General features: G+C 39.9%; 1 protein-coding gene across 3 annotated transcripts in view; it reads right to left on the reverse strand.

Moving 5' to 3' along the window:
• Positions 1 to 21,684, reverse strand: part of LOC126298610 (WD repeat-containing protein 6) — a 268,743-nt gene that overhangs the window by 99,288 nt on the left and 147,771 nt on the right. For all 3 annotated transcript variants that reach the window (XM_049990014.1, XM_049990015.1, XM_049990016.1), the window contains exons 7-10: positions 17,572 to 17,920; positions 8,910 to 9,065; positions 3,544 to 3,695; positions 1,118 to 1,357 (exon numbers count right to left, since the gene is read on the reverse strand). In XM_049990014.1, the coding sequence (XP_049845971.1) occupies positions 1,118 to 1,357; positions 3,544 to 3,695; positions 8,910 to 9,065; positions 17,572 to 17,920 (897 nt within the window). The remainder of the gene's footprint in view (positions 1 to 1,117; positions 1,358 to 3,543; positions 3,696 to 8,909; positions 9,066 to 17,571; positions 17,921 to 21,684) is intronic.

Raw genomic sequence — 21,684 nt, forward strand, 5'->3', positions numbered from 1 at the left:
GCAAACAACCACAAACTGCTGCCCACACTGTCAGCCAAATCATTTATGTATAAAGAGAACAACAGCAGTCCTATCACACTCCTGTCCGTTCTCTTACCCTGCTTGTACACTGAAATCACCTGTGCTTTTTTCCAGTCGCTTGGGACTTTGCACTGGGTGATAGATTCACAAAAAATGCAAGCTAGGTACAGGGTCAATGCTATAGAGTACACTTAGTAAAATTGAACTGGGACTCCATCCGGGCCTGATGATTTGCTTGCTTTCAAATCTTTCAGTTGTTTCTCTATGCCAGGTATGCTTATTACTAAGTCATCCAAATGGGAGTCTGTCTGGTGGTCAAATGACTGTATGATTCTCCTATGTGAACAATTTCTTGAATGTGAAATTTAAAACTTCACATTTTGTTTTGCTATTTTCAACTGCCACACCAGACTGGTCACAAGGGATGGGATGGAATGGAAACTTTAGACTCACTTAGTGACTTTTCCTCCCAGTCCCATCCGTCCCTCTCCCTCATCCTTCTTCCTACCCCCCCCCCCCCCCCCCCACACACACAAACACACACTTCGTCTGCCCCCCCCCCCCCCCCTTATTTCCAGTGTCTTTCAACAATATGTGCTGTTATCCCTGTGAGTATGCTATAGGCTATTGCTTGGCTTCTCCTTACAACACCTAGCTCAATGACATGCAAAATTCTACAAAAGTCTTCTAGCGAAAGTCAACACTATTTTCTGAAGATGAGCAAGTGCTTAAAAACAACATTGCAAAGTTTACATACATCAACAAACATAACACTCCAGCACTGCAGCAGTACACATGATACATGTTAATATCACTGCAGCTTTTATATAAAAGACACTTGAATCACAAAATAACACTTTGTTTTAGTTTTGTATGTTTTAACAATAATACCATGATTTGCAACTTTGTTTAGGATTAATCACAACAAAAAACCTGCAAATCTCTCATACTGTCTTATTTTGATAAAAAAAATACATTTTTGTATAAGCTCAATCACCAAGACACAAAACATGTATGAAAATAAATGGACACAGAAGACAGGAAGACAAATTTTGCTCTGAAAGACTGAATTAAAAAAAATAAAGACAGTACTTACATCAACAAAACCTGCAATAAGGATTCCACCATTTACAGTTAGAATTCTTGCAGGCCATTCCATAGGTAGCCTACAGACAGAAACCTCACGTAATGTTTTATTTGCTACAGTAAACCAGCAGAGCATACCATCACGTCCAACTGAAATTATTTCAGATTTCAGGCTCATTATAAATGTGACACTTTCTTTTCCATGTTGGTGCTTTGTATGCAGTTTATCCAACATTACTGTCCCATTGTTCTGGAAGAATTAATTACTGATATGAATGTGTAACCAAGATCATGAAATTTATCACAAATAAGCAAATTAATTCAGAAATGGAAATTCTTAAGGGACAATAAATCATTCCTGAAAATTTTCCTTTCCTTTAGGCACAGAGTTACAAATGATTTGAAATAAAACATTTATTCATATTACATGCCAAAGTGTAAACCTTCACAGATAAAGTAGCAATGTACCCCTTTTGCTGACTGCTATCTACTACGTAGACTCGTACATAATGCATGTGGCAAAAGTTGCACAGATTCCAGTGAACCTAAGGAACACACATACATTAAGATTTACAGACTATGGTGGAAGCATTTAATTGCAGCTACTTCTGCACCAGTTATTCTACCCCCCCCCCCCCCCCCCCCCACCACTGTCCATCCAATACTGAAAATAGTAGTCAGATACCTAATGAAATTAAAGCCAATGCCACTGTAATTACCTGCATTCAATTATAGGATCTCTCTTCAGTACTCATATTCTTTATTCATGTTGTTATTTCTAATGTTATATTATTACATTTTACTTTCTTAACTGCTATTATTAATGTCTTAGTCTTAATTGAAAATATTCATGCATACTTTCATTTTTTAATTTCTTTCTTCTTTCTTTCTATCCCACTCCTCCTGTCTCCAAATCTCACAATCACATCTGCCTCTTTGTTTGCAATCAGTATATTTCTGCTTCTCCTAACTGACCCACATGAGGTCAAAATGTGATGTGATGCCATTTCCTTTATTTATTTGCCTTTTTATACGTCCACTTGACTTATTAAGCAAGTGTATTGTTTGTTTGCACTGATGTATACATAATAAGGCATTGCAATCCTTGGTAGGTAAATGGCATTGGAATTTTGTTTGCCAGTAAATAGAGTTACGTAATAGTGTTAAGTGATACAAGTATTCAAGAACATTGAGTGGTAAGTATAATGAAAATCATATAAACGACGCATTCAGATAACTGGTACATCATAATCTCCATACTAATATTATCATACTGTTGTACCATTGCTTCACAACAGAAAAAGTGTGAGTATGATTCCTTGAAATACGTCACACACAGTTTCCTACCCATCCTTATTCAATCTGGATTGTACTCTATCTCTAATGACTTCACTATGATTGGCTTTAAAATCTTACCTTATTTATCTTCCTTCTACGACAGACTGGTGTGCTATTAGGTATTATATAAAATTAATGACAAGTAGTTCCATTTATGAAAAGAGAAACTGAAGACGCAGGCAACTCTCCAAGCAAAGCATTCCACATTTCAATTTACAAATATGTTGTTGCTATGATGGTGCAAAAATCTGATACCTTTGTCAATCTGTGTGATGTGCCTCACCACTCTTCTGCTCACAGGACATAAAATGTACAGGATTACTGTATCATTGCTCGAGGGACTATATCAACAACAGACTTGTAGGCTTAGGATCTTTAAGTATAAAAATGTAACAAAAGGTGTAAAAAAAGATGTGAGACTTCTGGTAGAAAAAAGGAGGCACAAAGTGCTAATTCCAAAGGCAAAAAAATATTTTTGAACTCTTAAATTAGTTATTAAGTCACAAATCTCCCAAAAGAATTCAATCAAAGCCTTTAAGATTGAAAAAAAAAAGATACTTTCTGTACCATATTAACTGCTTCATTTTCAAAGAAAACTGCTCCTTATGCACCTCATGCACATCACATTTCTTATCACTTATAGTCTGCACTGAAACAAGACTGTTCTGTTTCTGTTATATTTCCATCTAACCAATGTGATGAACAAATGTGTGTGCAAACAAAGTCCACATAAGCTATGGAAAGTTTTTATTTTTTAAGCTGACTTATTATCCATTCTGGCACCATGGGCAATAGGGTTGTGTTCCAACTTCAAATTTTTCCTGCTGTAATGAGTTCATTCATGAAACGGTTTCCCTTCATTGTTTGCTACCTTGTATGGACTCCACCAAAAATTAGGGTGATATACTTATATCTGCTTCATAATCATGATGAAGCCCTCATTTATGTGCAAAAAAGCTTCAGGCATTACTTTCATGAATAAGAAATCTTGGGCCTAAACATGTTTGATGAATACATACTGGGATCAAGGGGCGGCTCAAAGATGTAATTTACAATGTAAACTTTTGCTGAGTTGGCTGGCATGGGGATAATACTTACATCATCAGTGGTTATTAAACCATATACATGTATGTTTCCGGTCCTGTCACCAAATAACAGATGACTGTCATGAATCACAGCTGTCATAACAGATGACTTTTTCTTAGTTGGTAAGCTGAACTTCTGAAGACAGGTAAAAGAGTGACATTCATCTGTAACAGAAAATAAAGCAATATGTAGTGACTGGAAACATGGTAGATACCACTGACAAGTACAGAAAATAAGTAATTTTTATGCAGTCCACAGTAAGCAACTTCCTTTCATCAAATAAAAATTTATCACTTAATTACCTGATGGAGTGTTTTCAAAATGTGGAATATATTTATTACCAGTCACAGCTCTCCATAGTACATACATTATGCGATCAAAAGTATTCGGACAATCCCAAAGACGTAATTTTTCATATTAGGTGCATTGTGCTCCCACCTACTACCAGGAACTCCATATCAGTGACCTCAGTAGTTATTAGACATTGTGAGAGAGCAGAATGGGGCACACCGTGGAACTCACAGACTTCGAATGTGGTCAGGTGATTGGCTGTCACTTGTTTCATACATCTGTACATGAGATTTCCATACTCCTAAACATCCCTAGGTCTACTGTTTCTGATGTGATAGTGAGGTGGAAATGTGAAGGGACACATACAGCACAAAAGCATACAGGCCGACCTCATCTGTTGACTGACAGAGACCGCTGACAGTTGAAGAGTATCGTAATGTGTAATAGCCAGACATCTATCCAGACCATCACACAGGAATTCCAAACTGCATCACGATCCACTGCAAGTACTATGACAGTTAGGTGGGAGGTGAGAAAACTCGGATTTCATCGCCAAGCGGCTGCTCATAAGCCAAAAGATGCCTCACTTGGTGTAAGGAGCATAAACATTGGATGACTGAACAGTGGAAAAACATTGTGTGGAGTGACGAATCACAGTACATGATGTGATGTGATACTGTATTCAAACATTATGAATCACCTCGAAGGGAACGATCTATTGACACGTAATCAGCATGGCTTCAGAAAACATCGTTCTTGTGCAACGCAGCTAGCTCTTTATTCGCACGAAGTAATGGCCGCTATCGACAGGGGATCTCAAGTTGATTCCGTATTTCTAGATTTCCGGAAAGCTTTTGACACCGTTCCTCACAAGTGACTTCTAATCAAGCTGCGGAGCTATGGGGTATCGTCTCAGGATTCGTGATTTCCTGTCAGGAAGGTCGCAGTTCGTAGTAATAGACGGCAAATCATCGAGTAAAACTGAAGTGATATCAGGTGTTCCCCAGGGAAGCGTCCTGGGACCTCTACTGTTCCTGATCTATATAAATGACCTGGGTGACAATCTGAGCAGTTCTCTTAGACTGTTCGCAGATGATGCTGTAATTTACCGTCTAGTAAGGTCATCCGAAGACCAGTATCAGTTGCAAAGCGTTTTAGAAAAGATTGCTGTATGGTGTGTCAGGTGGCAGTTGACACTAAATAACGAAAAGTGTGTGATGATCCACATGACTTCCAAAAGAAATCCGTTGGAATTCGATTACTCGATAAATAGTACAATTCTCAAGGCTGTCAATTCAACTAAGTACCTGGGTGTTAAAATTATGAACAACTTCAGTTGGAAGGACCACATAGATAATATTGTCGGGAAGGCGAGCCAAAGGTTGCGTTTCATTGGCAGGACACTTAGAAGATGCAACAAGTCCACTAAAGAGACAGCTTACACTACACTCGTTCGTCCTCTGTTAGAATATTGCTGCGCGGTGTGGGATCCTTACTAGGTGGGATTGACGGAGGACATCTAAAGGGTGCAAAAAAGGGCAGCTCGTTTTGTATTATCACGTTATAGGGGAGAGAGTGTGGCATATATGATACACGAGTTGGGATGGAAGTCATTACAGCATAGACGTTTTTCGTCGCGGCGAGACCTTTTTAAGTAATTTCAGTCACCAACTTTCTCTTCCGAATGTGAAAATATTTTGTTTAGCTCAACCTACATAGGTAGGAATGATAATCAAAATAAAATAAGAGAAATCAGAGCTCGAACAGAAAGGTTTAGGTGTTCGTTTTTCCCGCTCGCTGTCCGGGAGTGGAATAGTAGAGAGATAGTATGATTGTGGTTCGATGAACCCTCTGCCAAGCACTTAAATGTGAATTGCAGAGTAGTCATGTAGATGTAGATGTAGATGATGATATGATGGCACGGTGTGAGTATGGCAAATGCCCAGTGAACATCATCTGCCAGTGCGTGTAGTGCCAAAAGTAAAATTTTGTGGTAGTGGTATTATGGTGTGTCATGTTTTTCATGGAGGGGGCTTGCACCCCTTGTTTTGCATGACACTATCACAGCACAGGCCTACATTGATGTTTTAAGCACCTTCTTGCTTCCCACTGTTGAAGAGCAATTCGAGGATGGCGATCGCATCTTTCAACACGATCAAGCACCTGATCATAAAGCATGGCCTGTGATGAACTGTTACATGACAATAACATCGCTGTAATGGATTGGCCTGCACAGAGTTCTGATCTGAATGTTTTGGAACACCGACTTCATACCAAGCCTCACCCACTGACATCCATACCTCTCCTCAGTGCAGCACGCCATGAAGAATGGGCTGCCATTCCCCAAGGAACTTTCCAGCACCTGATTGAACATATCCCTGTGAGAGTGGAAGCTGTCATCAAGGCTAAGGGTGGGCCAACACCATATTGAATTCCAGCATTACAGATGGAGGGCACCATGAACTTGTATGTAATTCTCAGCCAGGTGTCCCGATACTTTGATCACATCGTGTATGTACACATTATTACAGAATATACATTTTTTCTTTGTGTTTTTCAGAGGGTTACGAGAGGAAGTGATCTTCACCCAGATCAACAGGGCTGCAGGAAAAGAAATCCAGTTTCATCTTCCTGATTTAGACTGTCAGTAAAACAAACTAATTCTGTATTTGGCATTTCCTATTATGTACCTAACAAATTAAACCCAACATGCAAACATGTTGTTGTTGTTGTGGTCTTCAGTCCTGAGACTGGTTCGATGCAGCTGTCCATGCTACCCTATCCTGTGCAAGCTTGTTCATCTCCCAGTACCTACTGTAACCTACATTCTTCTGAATCTGCTTAGTGCTTTCATCTCTTGGACTCCCTCTACAATGTTTATCCTACATGCTGCCCTACAATGCTAAATTTGTGATCCCTTGATGCCTCAGAACATGTCCTACTAACTGATTCTTTCTTCTAGTCAAATTGTGCCACAAATTTCTCTTCTCCCAATTCTATTCGATACCTCATAATTAGTTATGTGATCTACCCATCTAATCTTTGGCATTCTTCTGTAGCACCACATTTCAAAAGCTTCTATTCTCTTCTTGTCCAAACTATTTATCATCCACATTTCACTTCTACATATGGATACACTCCATACAAATACTTTCAGAAACGACTTCCTGACACTTAATTCTATACTCAATGTTAACAAATTTCTCTTCTTCAGAAACGCTTTCCTTGCCATTGCCAGTCTACATTTTATATCCTCTCTACTTCGACCATCATCAGTTATTTTACTTCCTAAATAGCAAAACTCCTTTACTACTTTAAGTGTCTCATTTCCTAATCTAATTCCCACAGCATCACCCAATTTCATTTGACTACATTCCATTATTCCCGTTTTGGTTTTGTTGATGTTCATCTTATATCCTCCTTTCAAGACAGTGTTCACTCTGTTCAACTGCTCTTACTAGTCCTTTGCCGCCTCTGACAGAATTAGAATGTCATCGGCGAACCTCAAAGTTTTTATTTCTTCTCCATGTATTTTAATACTGACTCCAAATTTTTCTTTTGTTTCATTCACTGTTGCTCAATATACAGATTGAATAACAATAGGAAGAGGATACAACCCTGTCTCACTCCCTTCCCAACCACTGCATCCCTTTCATGCCCCTTGACTCTTATAACTGCCATCTAGTTTCTGTACAAATTGTAAATAGCCTTTCATTCCCTGTATTTTACCACTGCCACCTTTAGAATTTGAAAGAGTGTATTCCAACCTTTTAGTATCTCCAGGCTTCTACCATGTATACAACCTTCTTTCATGATTCCTGAACTAAGTGTTAGCTATGATTAAATTATGATCTGTGCAACATTCTGCCAGGCAGCTTCCTCTTTCATTCCTTACACCCATTCCATTATCACCTACTACGTTTCCTTCTCTCCCTTTTCCTACTCTCAAATTCCAGTCACCCATGACTATTAAATTTTCATCTCCCTTCACTACCTGAATAATTTCTTTTATCTCATCATACATTTCATCAACTTCTTCACCATCTGCAGAGCTATTGGCACATAAATTTGTACAACTGTAGTAGGCATTGGCATCGTGCCTATCTTGGCCACATTAATGCTTTCAATATGTTGTTTATAGTAGCTTACCCGCACTCCTATTATTTATTCATTGTTATACCTACTCCTGCATTAGTCCTATTTGATTACATATTTATAACCCTGTATTCACCTGACCAAAAGTCTTGTTCCTCCTGCCACCAAACTTCACTAATTCCCACTGTATCTAACATTAACCTATCCATTTCCCTTTTTAAATTTTCTAACCTACCTGCCCAATTAAGGGATCTGACATTCCACGCTCCGATCCTTAGAACGCCAATTTTCTTTGTCCTGATAACGATGTCCTCCTGAGTAGTCCCCGCCCAGAGATCCGAATGGGGAACTATTTTACCCAAGAGGACGCCACCATCATTTAACCATACAATAAAGCTGCATGTCCTCAGGAAAAATTACGTCTGTCGTTTCCCCTTGCTTTCAGCTATTTGCAGTACCAGCACAGCAAGGCTGTTTTGGTTAGTGTTACAATGCCCGATCAGTCAATCATCCAGACTGTTGACCCTGCAACTACTGAAAAGGCTGCTGCCGCTCTTCAGGAACTACATGTTTGTCTGGTCCCTCAAGAGATACCCCTCTGTTGTGGTAGCACCTACGGTACAGCCATCTTTATCACTGAGGCACGCAAGCCTCCCCACCAATGGCAAGGTCCATTCAAACATAATGATTGCTTAAATGTTTCATGTAACCTAATTTAAAACTGTGCTCTAAGGAGGAGTTAAGAGCAGCAGCTGTGAAAAGTGAGATACTGCTTCATTACTTGTTTCCACAGCAAACAGCTGATGGACAGTACAACACAGACAATGATCAATGGTACCATGGTTGTTACACTACAGTATTGTTTGATCATAGATGTGGCAATTATAATACTGTCTGAAATTGTAACTCCTGTCACTTCATGACTAGCAAGCTGAGAGGCACAAAAATGTGTGCAGATGCTACATAACACAGTCTTAAGATTGTGTACTCACCGCCAACTGCTTTGAGTTTCCATAGCTCCATAGGACCAGAAGAGGAACATACTAATAAACAGTCATCTGAAGCCCAGTGCAATGATGATATGGCTCCTTCCAAAGAGTGCACTTCGACCAGTTTTGTTAAGGTTTCCCCTCTGCAGCAGTTTTCATCTGGCAATGCAAAATAAGATATTAAATAAAACATTGTAACATGTTTGAACATATCTCATCAAAATAAACATGCACAAGTCTATGATTTCTTGATAACAATTTGTATACCTTTCCAGTGTCCATAGGTCAACTTTAACTATTGGGAACGTTATTTTACATTGCAGTCATTGATTTTTCTCTTTTCTTGCTTGATAACTTCAAACATTAATACTGAATTTTATGTTTCAATTTCTATTGTTTTATTTTTAAGCTTATAAGCCTGCAGACATACATCACACGCCATACTGCAACAAACTGTGGTTGGCCTGTTGCACAGGTGCCCCCTACTGAACACCACCTCTTCATGTGAATATATTTTCAGATGACACTGTGAATAATTGAGATGCTCACAATGATACATAAAAACAGAATGTACAGCTACTAGCAATGTGGCCACACCACAACCAGTGGTAGCAGTCAGAGCTTCTGGTGGCAGAGATCATGTGTGCATGAGGTGTGCTTGTGTGTGTGTGTGTGTGTGTGTGTGTGTGTGTGTGTGTGTGTGTGTGGTTGGTTTTTTTCCTTTGCTGAAGGTGGCTTTGGCCAAAAGCTATAATGTGTAACAGTCTTTTCATTGTGCCTGTCTATAACTCAATTCTACATCTACATCTACATCTACATCTACATCCACACTCTGCAAGCCACCTGACGGTGTGTGGTGGAGGGTACCTTGAGTACCTCTATCCATTCTCCCTTCTATTCCAGTCTCGTATTGTTCGTGGAAAGAAGGATTGTCGGTATGCCTGTGTGTGGGCTCTAATTTCTCTGATTTTATCCTCATGGTCTCTTCGCGAGATATACGTAAGAGGCAGCAATATACTGCTTGACTCTTCGGTGAAGGTATGTTCTCAAAACTTTAACAAAAGCCCTTACTGAGCTACTGAGCGTCTCTCCTGCAGAGTCATCCACTGGAGTTTATCTATCATCTTCGTAATGCTTTTGTGATTACTAAATGATCCTGTAATGAAGCACACTGTTCTCCGTTGGATCTTCTCTATCTCTTCTATCAACCCTATCTGGTACGGATCCCACACTGCTGAGCAGTATTCAAGCAGCGGGTGAACAAGTGTACTGTAACCTACTTCCTTTGTTTTCAGATTGCATTTCCTTAGGATTCTTCCAATGAATCTCAGTCTATCTGCTTTACCGACGATCAACTTTATATGATCATTCCATTTTAAATCACTCCTAGTGCGTACTCCCAGATAATTTATGGAATTAACTGCTTCCAGTTGCTAACCTGCTATATTGTAGCTAAAAGAGAAAGTGATCTTTCTTTCTATGTATTTGCAGCACATTACACTTGTCTACATTGAGATTTAATTGCCATCCCCTGCGCCATGCGTCAACTCGCTGCAGATCCTCCTGCATTTCAGTACAATTTTCGATTGTTACAACCTCTCGATACACCACAGCATCATCCGCAAAAAGCCTCAGTGAACTTCTGATGTTATCCATAAGGACATTTATGTATATTGTGAATAGCAATGGTCCTGCGACACTCCCCTGCAGCACACCGGAAATCACACTTACTTCGGAAGACTTCTCTCCATTGAGAATGACAGGCTGCGTTCTGTGATCTAGGAACTCTTCAATCCAATCACACAATTGGTCTGATAGTCCATATGCTCTTACTTTGTTCATTAAACGACTGTGGGGAACTGTAATGAACGCCTTGCGGAAGTCAAGAAACACAGCATCTACCTGGGAACCTGTGTCTATGGCCCTCTGAGTCTCGTGGACAAATAGTGCGAGATGGGTTTTGCACGATCATCTTTTTCGAAAGCCATGCTGATTCCTACAGAGTAGGTTTCTAGTCTCCAGAAAAGTCATTATACTCGAACATAGTACATGTTCCAAAATTCTGAAACTGATAGACGTTAGAGATATAGGTCTTTAGTTCTGCACATTCGTTCGACGTCCCTTCTTGAACACGGGGATGACCTGTGCCCTTTTCCAATCCTTTGGAACACTATGCTCTTCTAAAGACCTATTGGTCATCTTGACAACGGGTAGCACTGTATCCTTTTCCTAATCCTATCCTTTTGGTGTTATTCCAATCTGGAGTCTCCATTTTTTGATTCTGCTACTCATTGAGGTATTCCCCATATGCCTAAAATAAAACAAAGATATTCCAATCAGTAATAAAAAAAATTGCAGGTGATGAATAATATCCTTTCTAGCCCTGAATATTATATACTTCAGTTGGCACAAAATCTTAAGCAGAAAAATACTGGGTGTATGGCTCCATAAATTCTGAACCCTGTCTTGACTCGCTCATGTTGCTGCTATAAGGGGTGAGCACTGTACTGTCTATGCAACATAGCATGACTCTATTGTGGGTATATAAGCACCAACATCAAAACAAGGTATTAGTGTGGCATTTACGTGTTTTTGACACACACGTGCTGTAAGTGCAGAAACATGAACTATGGTGACATTATTAGCAGATGCATCCAAATAGGACCAACATGCTGTTATTCTTCTCTTGGCGGCTGAAGGACAAACACTGGTAGATATCCACTGGAGAATGAAGAGCGTGTACACAGCAACACGTATATTCAAAAACCTTTGTGAAAAAAATTGACAAGGGGCACTATTGCTTCATGATAATGCACATCCACATATTGTAAGTGTTGTAACACAGAAGTTATACTAAATGAAGTGAGAGACACTCAAACACTCGCCCTATTAGCCTGATCTCTCTCCATATGATTATCATGCTTTTGGTCCCTTAAAAAGGGCATCCTGTCAGATGAGGATGTGCAGCAGACAGTTAAAGACTTCTTCACCCAACAGGGTACAGTGTTCTACCAATCAAAAATCTTCATCCTGGTGTGCTGGTGTGTCAGTGGGGTGATTGCCTCAATGATCATGACAATTTTGCCTGACTAGCATACCGATACTGGACTATACGGCCTTCAAAAAGAAACTTTTTGGTGCCTCTTATATCTCAAATATACAATTATTACACCTCTGAATTTACCCAGCAGCCTTTTAATAGGAAAACTTTACCTTTCTTTCTAAAGTCATCATATAAAACTGCTGAGCAACACCAAGATAATAACAAATCAAATGAAACTGAAAACTGCTCTGCAACTAAACTATTAACTGAATCTATCATTTATCGAATATTCTGTCAGTACTTGGAGGAACATAACTGATGTCTCACAGTAATATAGTCTTAGGTTATCTGAGAATTGACTGTTGTTGTTGTTGTTGTTGTTGTTGTCTTCAGTCCTGAGACTGGTTTGATGCAGCTCTCCATGCTACTCTATCCTGTGCAAGCTTCATCATCTCCCAGTACCTACTGCAACCTACATCCTTCTGAATCTGCTTAGTGTATTCATCTCTTGGTCTCCCTCTACAATTTTTTCCCTCCACGCTGCCCTCCAATACTAAATTGGTAATCCCTTGATGCCTCAGAACATGTCCTGCCAAGCGATCCCTTCTTCTGGTCAAGTTGTGCCACAAACTTCTCTTCTCCCCAATCCTATTCAATACTTCCTCATTAGTTATGTGATCTACCCCTCTAATCTTCAGCATTCTTCTGTAGCACCACGTTTCAAAAGCTTCTATTCTCTTCTTGTCCAAACTATTTATCATCCATGTTTCACTTCCATACATGGCTACACTCCATACAAATACTCTCAGAAACGACTTCCTGACACTTAATTCTATACTCAATGTTAACAAATTTCTCTTCTTCAGAAACGCTTTCCTTGCCATTGCCAGTCTCCATTTTATATCTTCTCTACTTTGACCATCATCAGTTATTTTGCTCCCCAAATAGCAAAACTCCTTTACTACTTTAAGTGTCCCATTTCCTAATCTAATTCCCACAGCATCACTCGATTTCATTTGACTACATTCCATTATTCCCGCTTTGGTTTTGTTGATGTTCATCTTATATCCTCCTTTCAAGACAGTGTTCACTCTGTTCAACTGCTCTTACAAGTCCTTTGCTGCCTCTGACAGAATTACAATGTCATCGGCGAACTTCAAAGTTTTTATTTCTTCTCCATGGATTTTAATACCTACTCTGAATTTTTCTTTTGTTTCATTCATTGCTTGCTCAATATACAGAGTGAATAACATCGGGGAGAGGATACAACCCTGTCTCACTCCCTTCCCAACCACTGCATCCCTTTCCTGCCCCTTGACTCTTATAACTGCAATCTGGTTTCTGTACAACTTGTAAATACCCTTTCGCTCCCAGTATTTTACCCCTGCCACCTTCAGAATTTGAAAGAGAGTATTCCAGTCAACATTGTCAAATGCTTTCTCTAAGTCTACAAATGCTAGAAACATAGGTTTGGCTTTCCTTAATCTAGCTTCTAAGATAAGACATAGGGTCAGTATTGCCTCACGTGTTCCAGTATTTCTATGGAATCCAAACTGATCTTCCCCGAGGTCGGCTTCTACTAGTTTTTCCATTCGTCTATAAAGAATTCGAGTTAGTATTTTGCAGCTGTGGCTTATTAAACTGATTTTTCAGTAATTTTCACATCTGTCAACACCTGCTTTCTTTGGGATTGGAATTATTATATTCTTCCTGAAGTCTGAGGGTATTTCGCCTGTTTCATACATCTTGCTCACCAGACGGTACAGTTTTGTCAGGACTGGCTCTCCCAAGGCCGTCAATAGTTCTAATGGAATGTTGTCTACTCCCGGGGCCTTGTTTCGACTCAGATCTTTCAGTGCTCTGTCAAACTCTTCACACAATATCATATCTCCCATTTCATCTTCATCTACATCCTCTTCCATTTCCATAATATTGTCCTTGTACAGACCCTCTATGTACTCCTTCCACCTTTCTGCTTTCCCTTCTTTGCTTAGAACTGGGTTTCCATGTGAGCTCTTGATATTCATACAAGTGGTTCTCTTTTCTCCAAAGGTCTCTTTAATTTTCCTGTAGGCAGTATCTATCTTACCCCTAGTAGTGATACTGTAATTTAAGGTGTTGTGTAATTCAACTGTAGCTGTGTCAAAACACAAGTGTGAAATAAGCCTCTACATCCTTACATTTGTCCTCTAGCCATCCCTGCTTAGCCATTTTGCACTTCCTGTTGATCTCATTTTTGAGACGTTTGTATACCTTTTTGTCTGCTTCATTTACTGCATTTTTATATTTTCTCCTTTCATCAATTAAATTCAATATCTCTTCTGTTACCCAAAGATTTCTATTAGCCCTCATCTTTTTACCGACTTGGTCCTCTGCTGCCTTCACTATTTGATCTCTCAAAGCTACCCATTCTTCTTCTACTGTATTTCCCCCATTCTTGTCAATCATTCCCTAATGCTCTCCCTGAAACTCTCTACAACCTCTGGTTCAGTTAGTTTATCCAGGTCCCATCTCCTTAAATTCCCAACTTTTTGCAGTTTCCTCAGTTTTAATCTACAGTGCATAATCAATAGATTGTGGTCAGAGTCCACATCTGCCCCTGGAAATGTCTTACAATTCAGAAACTGGTTCCTAAATCTCTGTCTTACCATTATATAATCTATCTGGTACCTTCCAGTAACTCCAGGCTTTTACCATGTATACAACCTTCTTTCATGATTCCTGAACCAAGTGTTAGCTATGATTAAATTATGATCTGTGCAACATACTACCAGGCGGCTTCCTCTTTCATTCCTTACACCCATTCCATATTCACCTACTACGTTTTCTTCTCTCCCTTTTCCTACACTCGAATTCCAGTCACCCATGACTATTAAATTTTCATCTCCCTTCACTATCTGAATAATTTCTTTTATTTCATCATACATTTCTTCAATTTCTTCGTCATCTGCAGAGCTAGTTGGCATATAAACTTGTAATACTGTAGTAGGTGTGGGCTTCGTATCTATCTTGGCCACAATAATGCGTTCACTATGCTGTTTGTAGTAGCTAACCTGCATTCCTATTTTCCTATTCATTATTAAACCTACTCCTGCATTACCCCTATTTGATTTTGTGTTTATAACCCTGTAGTCACCTGACCAGAAGTCTTGTTCCTCCTGCCACCGAACTTCACTAATTCCCACTATATCTAACTTTAACCTATCCATTTCCCTTTTTAAATTTTCTAACCTACCTGCCCAATTAAGGGATCTGACATTCCATGCTCCGATCCGTATAACGCCAGTTTTCTTTCTCCTGATAACGGCATCCTCTTGAGTGGTCTCCACCCGGAGATCCGAATGGGGGACTATTTTACGTCCGGAATATTTTACCCAAGAGGATGCCATCATCATTTAATCATACAGTAAAGCTGCATGCCCTCGGGAAAAATTACAGCCGTAGTTTCTTCTTGCTTTCAGCCGTTCGCAGTACCAGCACAGCAAGGCCGTTTTGGTTATTGTTACAAGGCCAGATCAGTCAATCATCCAGAAGCTGCCCTTGCAACTACTGAAAATGCTGCTGCCCCTCTTCAGGAACCACACGTTTGTCTGGCCTCTCAACAGATACCCCTCCGTTGTGGTTGTACCTACAGTACGGCTATCTGTATCGCTGAGGCACGCAAGCCTCCCCACCAACGACAAGGTCCATGGGTCATGACTAGAAAGCCAAAAACCAGTTCAGAATTAAATATAAAATAAATATTATTAATATCAATACTGTGTATTTCAGTAACTACAACTTACAACAATAGCAGGATGTCTCTGAATTCCTTCAAAGAATGTGCAACATCATGTTCTTTGTCTTCACTGGCTGCTATGTCAGCTTCCTAATTTTAATTAATTCCAATGCTCTGAGGGCACTCAGAAGAATTATACCTCTGTTCCATAAATGGAAAAGGTACCCTAACGATCTGGGCCATTTAGTTGCACACATCATTTCTCAGTTGTTTGATGGTCATTTGTGTAATCAGAGTAGATGAGAAATCACAGAAGATGATAAAAATCTTTATTATCTGCTCCAATATCTTTCGTAAATTCATTTAGAAGGCAAAACTCAGACATTTTAAGGGAAAATAACTGAATCCCCAACAATGCCCCCTTGACCTAATTCACCAAGTTACAGTGTGTATCTAACTTAGTGTAAAAAACTTATCTAAAGGCATAGTCTGAAGGATATGATTTATTGTGCTTTTATTTGTTTATTCACAACAAAGAACCCCGGCATTAACCAGTATATGTACATAAACCAATCTTGGATTAACTCGTGTATGCAATACCTATATTTGTAAGATGTCTCTTTGTTTGAAATGAAAGTTACTTTTTTGGCCTTCTGCAACTTTGAAGAACACATTTATGACTATGAAATGAGTTTAAAATCTGGATAATATAGGGTTGACACGAGTCGATACTCATGACTATGAATAATTTGTGCTAGATGAAAAGGGCACCTTCACCAGCTTCAGCATAAATGCTCAGTGTTATGGACATTCTGAAGGTGTCCATTTTCAATATATTGCCCTTATGGTAGACACTGTTTAACAATTTTATGTATGACAGCCAAGCATACTGATGTATTCAATGCTGCCACTGCCCAGCTGGGACAGTGAAAAATGTAATATAAAAGAAACAGTGAGGAGCATTTTTTCTCTGGTACTTTTTTTAAAAAAGTAATCTGGGATTGTCCAGATCCTTCAAGGAGCTTACTTTAAGATTTCTTAGGTATGGCACCAGGTGGATTCTTGGTTGAATAGGCATCTGTTTCTTTAGGGATGAAAATAATGTCCTTGAATGACACAGATTATACAAATGTAACATACATGGTTATAACTGACATAAACAGATTTTCCAGGAAAATGTTCATATTGGCATATTGGTCTTCTGCTAACACATCCAGTGTCCTCAGTCAAAGGATGAGGTGAGAATAGAAAAGGTACACAGAAAGCATGGTCACATTTCCTAAAAATTTTATTGCTAACTTCAACTTCTTCTGGAGTTCTGTCATGTGTGTTATGCCTCTATATATTCTACAAAAACTTACTGTAATTTAAGGTGTTGTGCAATTCAACTGTAGCTGTGTCAAAACACAAGTTATGAAACCTGGTGTATAGTTTCCACTGGCAAACTTACCCTACAGAGTATCTCCATAGAATTGAATGTAACTTTCTTTCTTCTATCCCTCTGCATATTAAGAACTAACATATGTCTTTTAATAATTATAAATACATTTCACCACATTCATCATATTATGCACTTTTCTACTGTCAAGTTTGTGAAGGACTAGTAAGATCAAGTGTGTAGTTTTAAAATAGGTACTGTGTTTTAATTTTTTATCCCATAAGAATTAAGAGCTGAGTAAGCACAAAAAATTGGGATGAAACACAGGTTGCACTTTAAAAAAGTATGTTTTCTCCCCTTGTTGCCCACTGTCAATCTTGAGGCTTAATTCCCCCACCTCTGGCTTCCATTAATATGACATACTAATAATTTCTGTAACTCATACAAATAAAATTTCTGTCACAGATGAAACAACCTGTTAACAAATCCATTCATTAACAACAGTGTTTCATATTATGATACGTACCACTCATAACAAGAATTTCACCATCACATGATGCAATAGCAAGCAAAGCTCTTGATGGTGAGATGTCAAGAAGGCATATATTTGAAAATCTTTTGCAGTCAAATGTAAATTTACATTCAGCACCATGGCAGTCATCATAATGCCAAAGAGCGGCATTTTTAGTTAATGCCACTACATGGTTATCCTTTAAAATAACAATACGGCGAAGTATGATGCCATCTATATGATTTACATGATTAACTGAATTGTTTAAGCACTCATGGAAAGACAATTGTGCATGATTCAAACTCTCTTCTCTCCACATATTAAATGGCCATGCAATAACTCCTCCATCACTTCCACCGACAACCTACAAAAACAAACATATAAATAAATAAAGACATTCAGTTCACAACTGTGCTAGTCAGTATCATTTAAAATAAAACACAGTCTGAATATACATTCCATACAGTCTAACCAAGGAACCTATGGTGCTCAAAATAAATGATATACAAGATATGGCAGTCAAGTATGGGAACAAACCAACATACAGAAAGTACAAAAAAGTCATGTATACACAACAGTAAAGGTATTTACTATATTCAGTTATTTAAACTCGTTTGTTTACAGTCTCACCACATACAAAAGAAATTAGTGCATATAGCTCAAAATTTTTTGTACATTTATAATTCTTAATTTGTTACAATGTTCCAAACCCAGTTGAATAAATTGTATAACAACATTTATCTTGAAGTTATGGCCTAAAATACACTAATATTGTGAAACCTGCAGCACCTGGAAAGACTGGCACAAATGAATTCAAACAAAAAGGAGGTGTAGAATGCTGTTCGTAGATTACCAACCCTGGAGAGAGACTGTGTATATGTAGACACAACAGTGCTCTCTCATGTGACTGAAAAAGGTCAGTGTTACTAAAAGCAAATGACAGGACATCTTCTTAGCATAAAGAAGATCAGCATGTGAAAGACTCAAAGACCACAGAATAATTGGTCTCCATGAAATGCATTTTTCATACTGTGGCATGTTGGCACATATGCACTGGTGTTATGACAGTGATGTGTGTACAATTTCTGGAGAGAAGAGGGTCAGATACAGCATTAAACCTATAACATGAGCACAGCACAAGATGACTGCAATGTCACCTGCAGGGTTCAACAATAGTTTCCAGTGTTGGTTTGACACTGAAGAACTGCAGGGGGTGTGGATTTGATTGAGTAGATGGTTTGATAATTTTCTCTCCTACTCTGTATTGGTAGAACTCACTTTATGATTACTCGCACTGGCAGAGAACCACGAAATGAACAGGCAGTTCATGAGGTCAATGAAAGTGGAGTTCACAAAGTGAGAGGATACCCAAAACAAGTCCTGAACCTAGTAAAGTTGTCTTAAGCACATACAACAGTTCAGGGAGCAATCCAACACACAAATGTAAATCAGGAAAGGTCAGGACTCTACTATTCTATGGTACGTAACTAAAGGCTTCACAGACTATCAAAATACTAACTGGGGTGACCGAGTTGTGATATTTAGTGGGACGCAAACATTGGAGAGCGATGCCAATGATGTTCTTGCTGCAATTGTGGCACCTAATGCAGGCACTAGCTGTGTCCATCATATGCAGCCCAAGTATGTCTGACATGTTCTCCCTATCAATTCTTGGGCTAGATGGGGAATCTAAGTCACCGTTAGATACCAAAACTACCCCCTTTTAACAGGCACATAGTGCTAGAAAAGGTCTGGACACTTCCAGCTTCACTGAATAAGGGGAGAGGGAGATGCAGGAATCCTCCCCAAAGGCTCCAGCAGTATATCCTCAATGTGATCAGCTGGGTTGGATGGCAGTGCCATCTGTGGGAATCCCAGCCAATTGACAGGATCTGGGGCACAGCTTGGGCCTGCCTGCAGGGAAGTGCCACATGCGACATATATGTGAAAAATAGTTTGGTTTCCTTGGGCACCACAGTCCAAAAATGCTCAACCTCTATTGAAGGCAAGGGGGCAGGGTCGCGGCTGGTAGGGGTGGGGTTGGGGGTGGGAGCCAGCAGTGGTGTAGGGGACTGAAATGGTATCACCTGCATTCGCTCCCATCACCATTCACTGTCGAGTTCCTGTCAACAACACAACATCAGAAGTTGCAGAGGTAAGAGGTAGGTTGTTGGGCTGGCCCATCCCTACAGTGGTCACAGAGGTCGTGCCCATTCAGTGGTTGTAGGGAAATGGGTTGGTACATTACGTTACAGATTGACCTGATTCCGATATTATCAAGTACCCCTGGCTGACCACAACCTCAAACATATTTCACCCGCTATTGCGGGTGGTGGGCCTACTGTGTCAGATGTAGCATGTCAGAGAGAGTAAAACTTCGCCCGCATAAAATTTCTGCTGGGCCTTCCAAACTGGATGCAGAATGGAAAGGAGCAGTTGTCAGAAGCTCAATGTCACTGCATTGACAAAAATCTTGAAACACATTTGCCATGAACTGAGGGCCATTGCTAAAAATCAGGGTGGACGGTGCCTCCTCTGTCGCAAATATGATGGACACATCATGGGTAGCTGCTGCCATAGTAACTGTTGTTATCAGTGTTATATACAGGGTGTCGTAATCAATTGTGTAAATGCATACAGTTGAAAGTACACGATAGTAGAAGCAAATAAGTCTCAGTAAACATAGGGTTGAAAATGCATTACTTAGGAGCTGCAAGCAATTCTTCGTCTTTGATACTGTGAAACAAATCTCTTCTACTGCAAGTGCTTTCCTTCCCATATTTTGGAAACTGGTAGTATGGACCAAAACATGAAAAAAAGTCCAGTAAACATGTGCTCTAACATGCATTCCTTTCGAGGTATGAGCATTGACAAGTACAAACCACACTGCTCCCCAGAATGGACCACCAAAATCAACATGCACTCTTTACCAAGTGTGATCAGGGCATGCAGTGCAGGGGCCAAATACACACATTAAAAGAGGCTTTGCATTACTTGGTTCTGAGAGTTCCAGAACCTGTACAGAAAATTGGAATAGAGATCAACCTAAACATCATTTCCACCCTTTTTATTACTCAAGAAACTCATACACTGCATGTTGTACCAGCATACAGCGAGACATTCAGAGGTCATGGTACGGATTGCTGTTCACACCAGTACCTCTAATACCCAGCAGTACATCCTCTTGCATTGATGCATGCCTGTATTCATTGTGGCATACTATCCACAAGTTCATCAAGGCACTGTTGGTCCAGATTGTCCCACTCCTCAATGGCGATTCGGCGTAGACCCCTCGGAGTGGTTGGTGGGTCATGTTGTCCATTATCAGCCCTTTCCAATCTATTCCAGGCATATTTGATAGTGTTCATGACTGGAGAACATGCTGGCCACTCTAGTCAAGCGATGTCATTATTCTGAAGGAAGTCATTCACAAAATGTGCACAACAGAGGTGCAAAGTGTTGCCCATGAAGACAAATTCCTTGCCAAAATGCTGCTGATATGGTTGCACTATCAGTTGGAGGATAGCATTCACATATCGTACAGATGTTACGGCACCTTCCATGACCACCAGCGGTGTACATCAGCCCCACATAATGCCACCCAAAACAGCAGGGGACCTTCGCCTTGCTGCACTCGCTGGACAGTGTGTCTAAGGCATTCAGCCTGACCGAGCTACCTCCAAACACGTCACCGACAATTGTCTGGTTGAAGGCATATGCAACACTCATCGGTGAATAAGACGTGATGCTAATCCTGAGTGGTCCATTCGGCATGTTGGTGGGTCCATCTGTGCTGTGCTGCATGGTGTCGTGGTTGCAAAGATGGACCTCGCCATGGATGTTGGGAGTGAAGTTGCACATCATGCAGCCTATTGCACACAGTTTGACTCCTAACATGATGTCCTGTGACTGCACAAAAAGCATTATTCAACATGGTGGCATTGCTGTCAGGAATCCTCTGAGCCTAATTGGTAGGTATCAGACATCCACTGCAGTAGTAACCCTTGAGCGGCCTTAGCAAGGCATGTCATTGACAGTTCCTGTGTCTCTGTATCTCCTCCACATCCAAACAACATTGATTTGGTTCATTCCAAGATGTCTGAACACTTCCCTTGTTGAGAGCCCTTC

The sequence above is a fragment of the Schistocerca gregaria genome, chromosome X, assembly GCF_023897955.1.
Source record: "Schistocerca gregaria isolate iqSchGreg1 chromosome X, iqSchGreg1.2, whole genome shotgun sequence".
Lineage (NCBI taxonomy): Eukaryota > Metazoa > Arthropoda > Insecta > Orthoptera > Acrididae > Schistocerca > Schistocerca gregaria.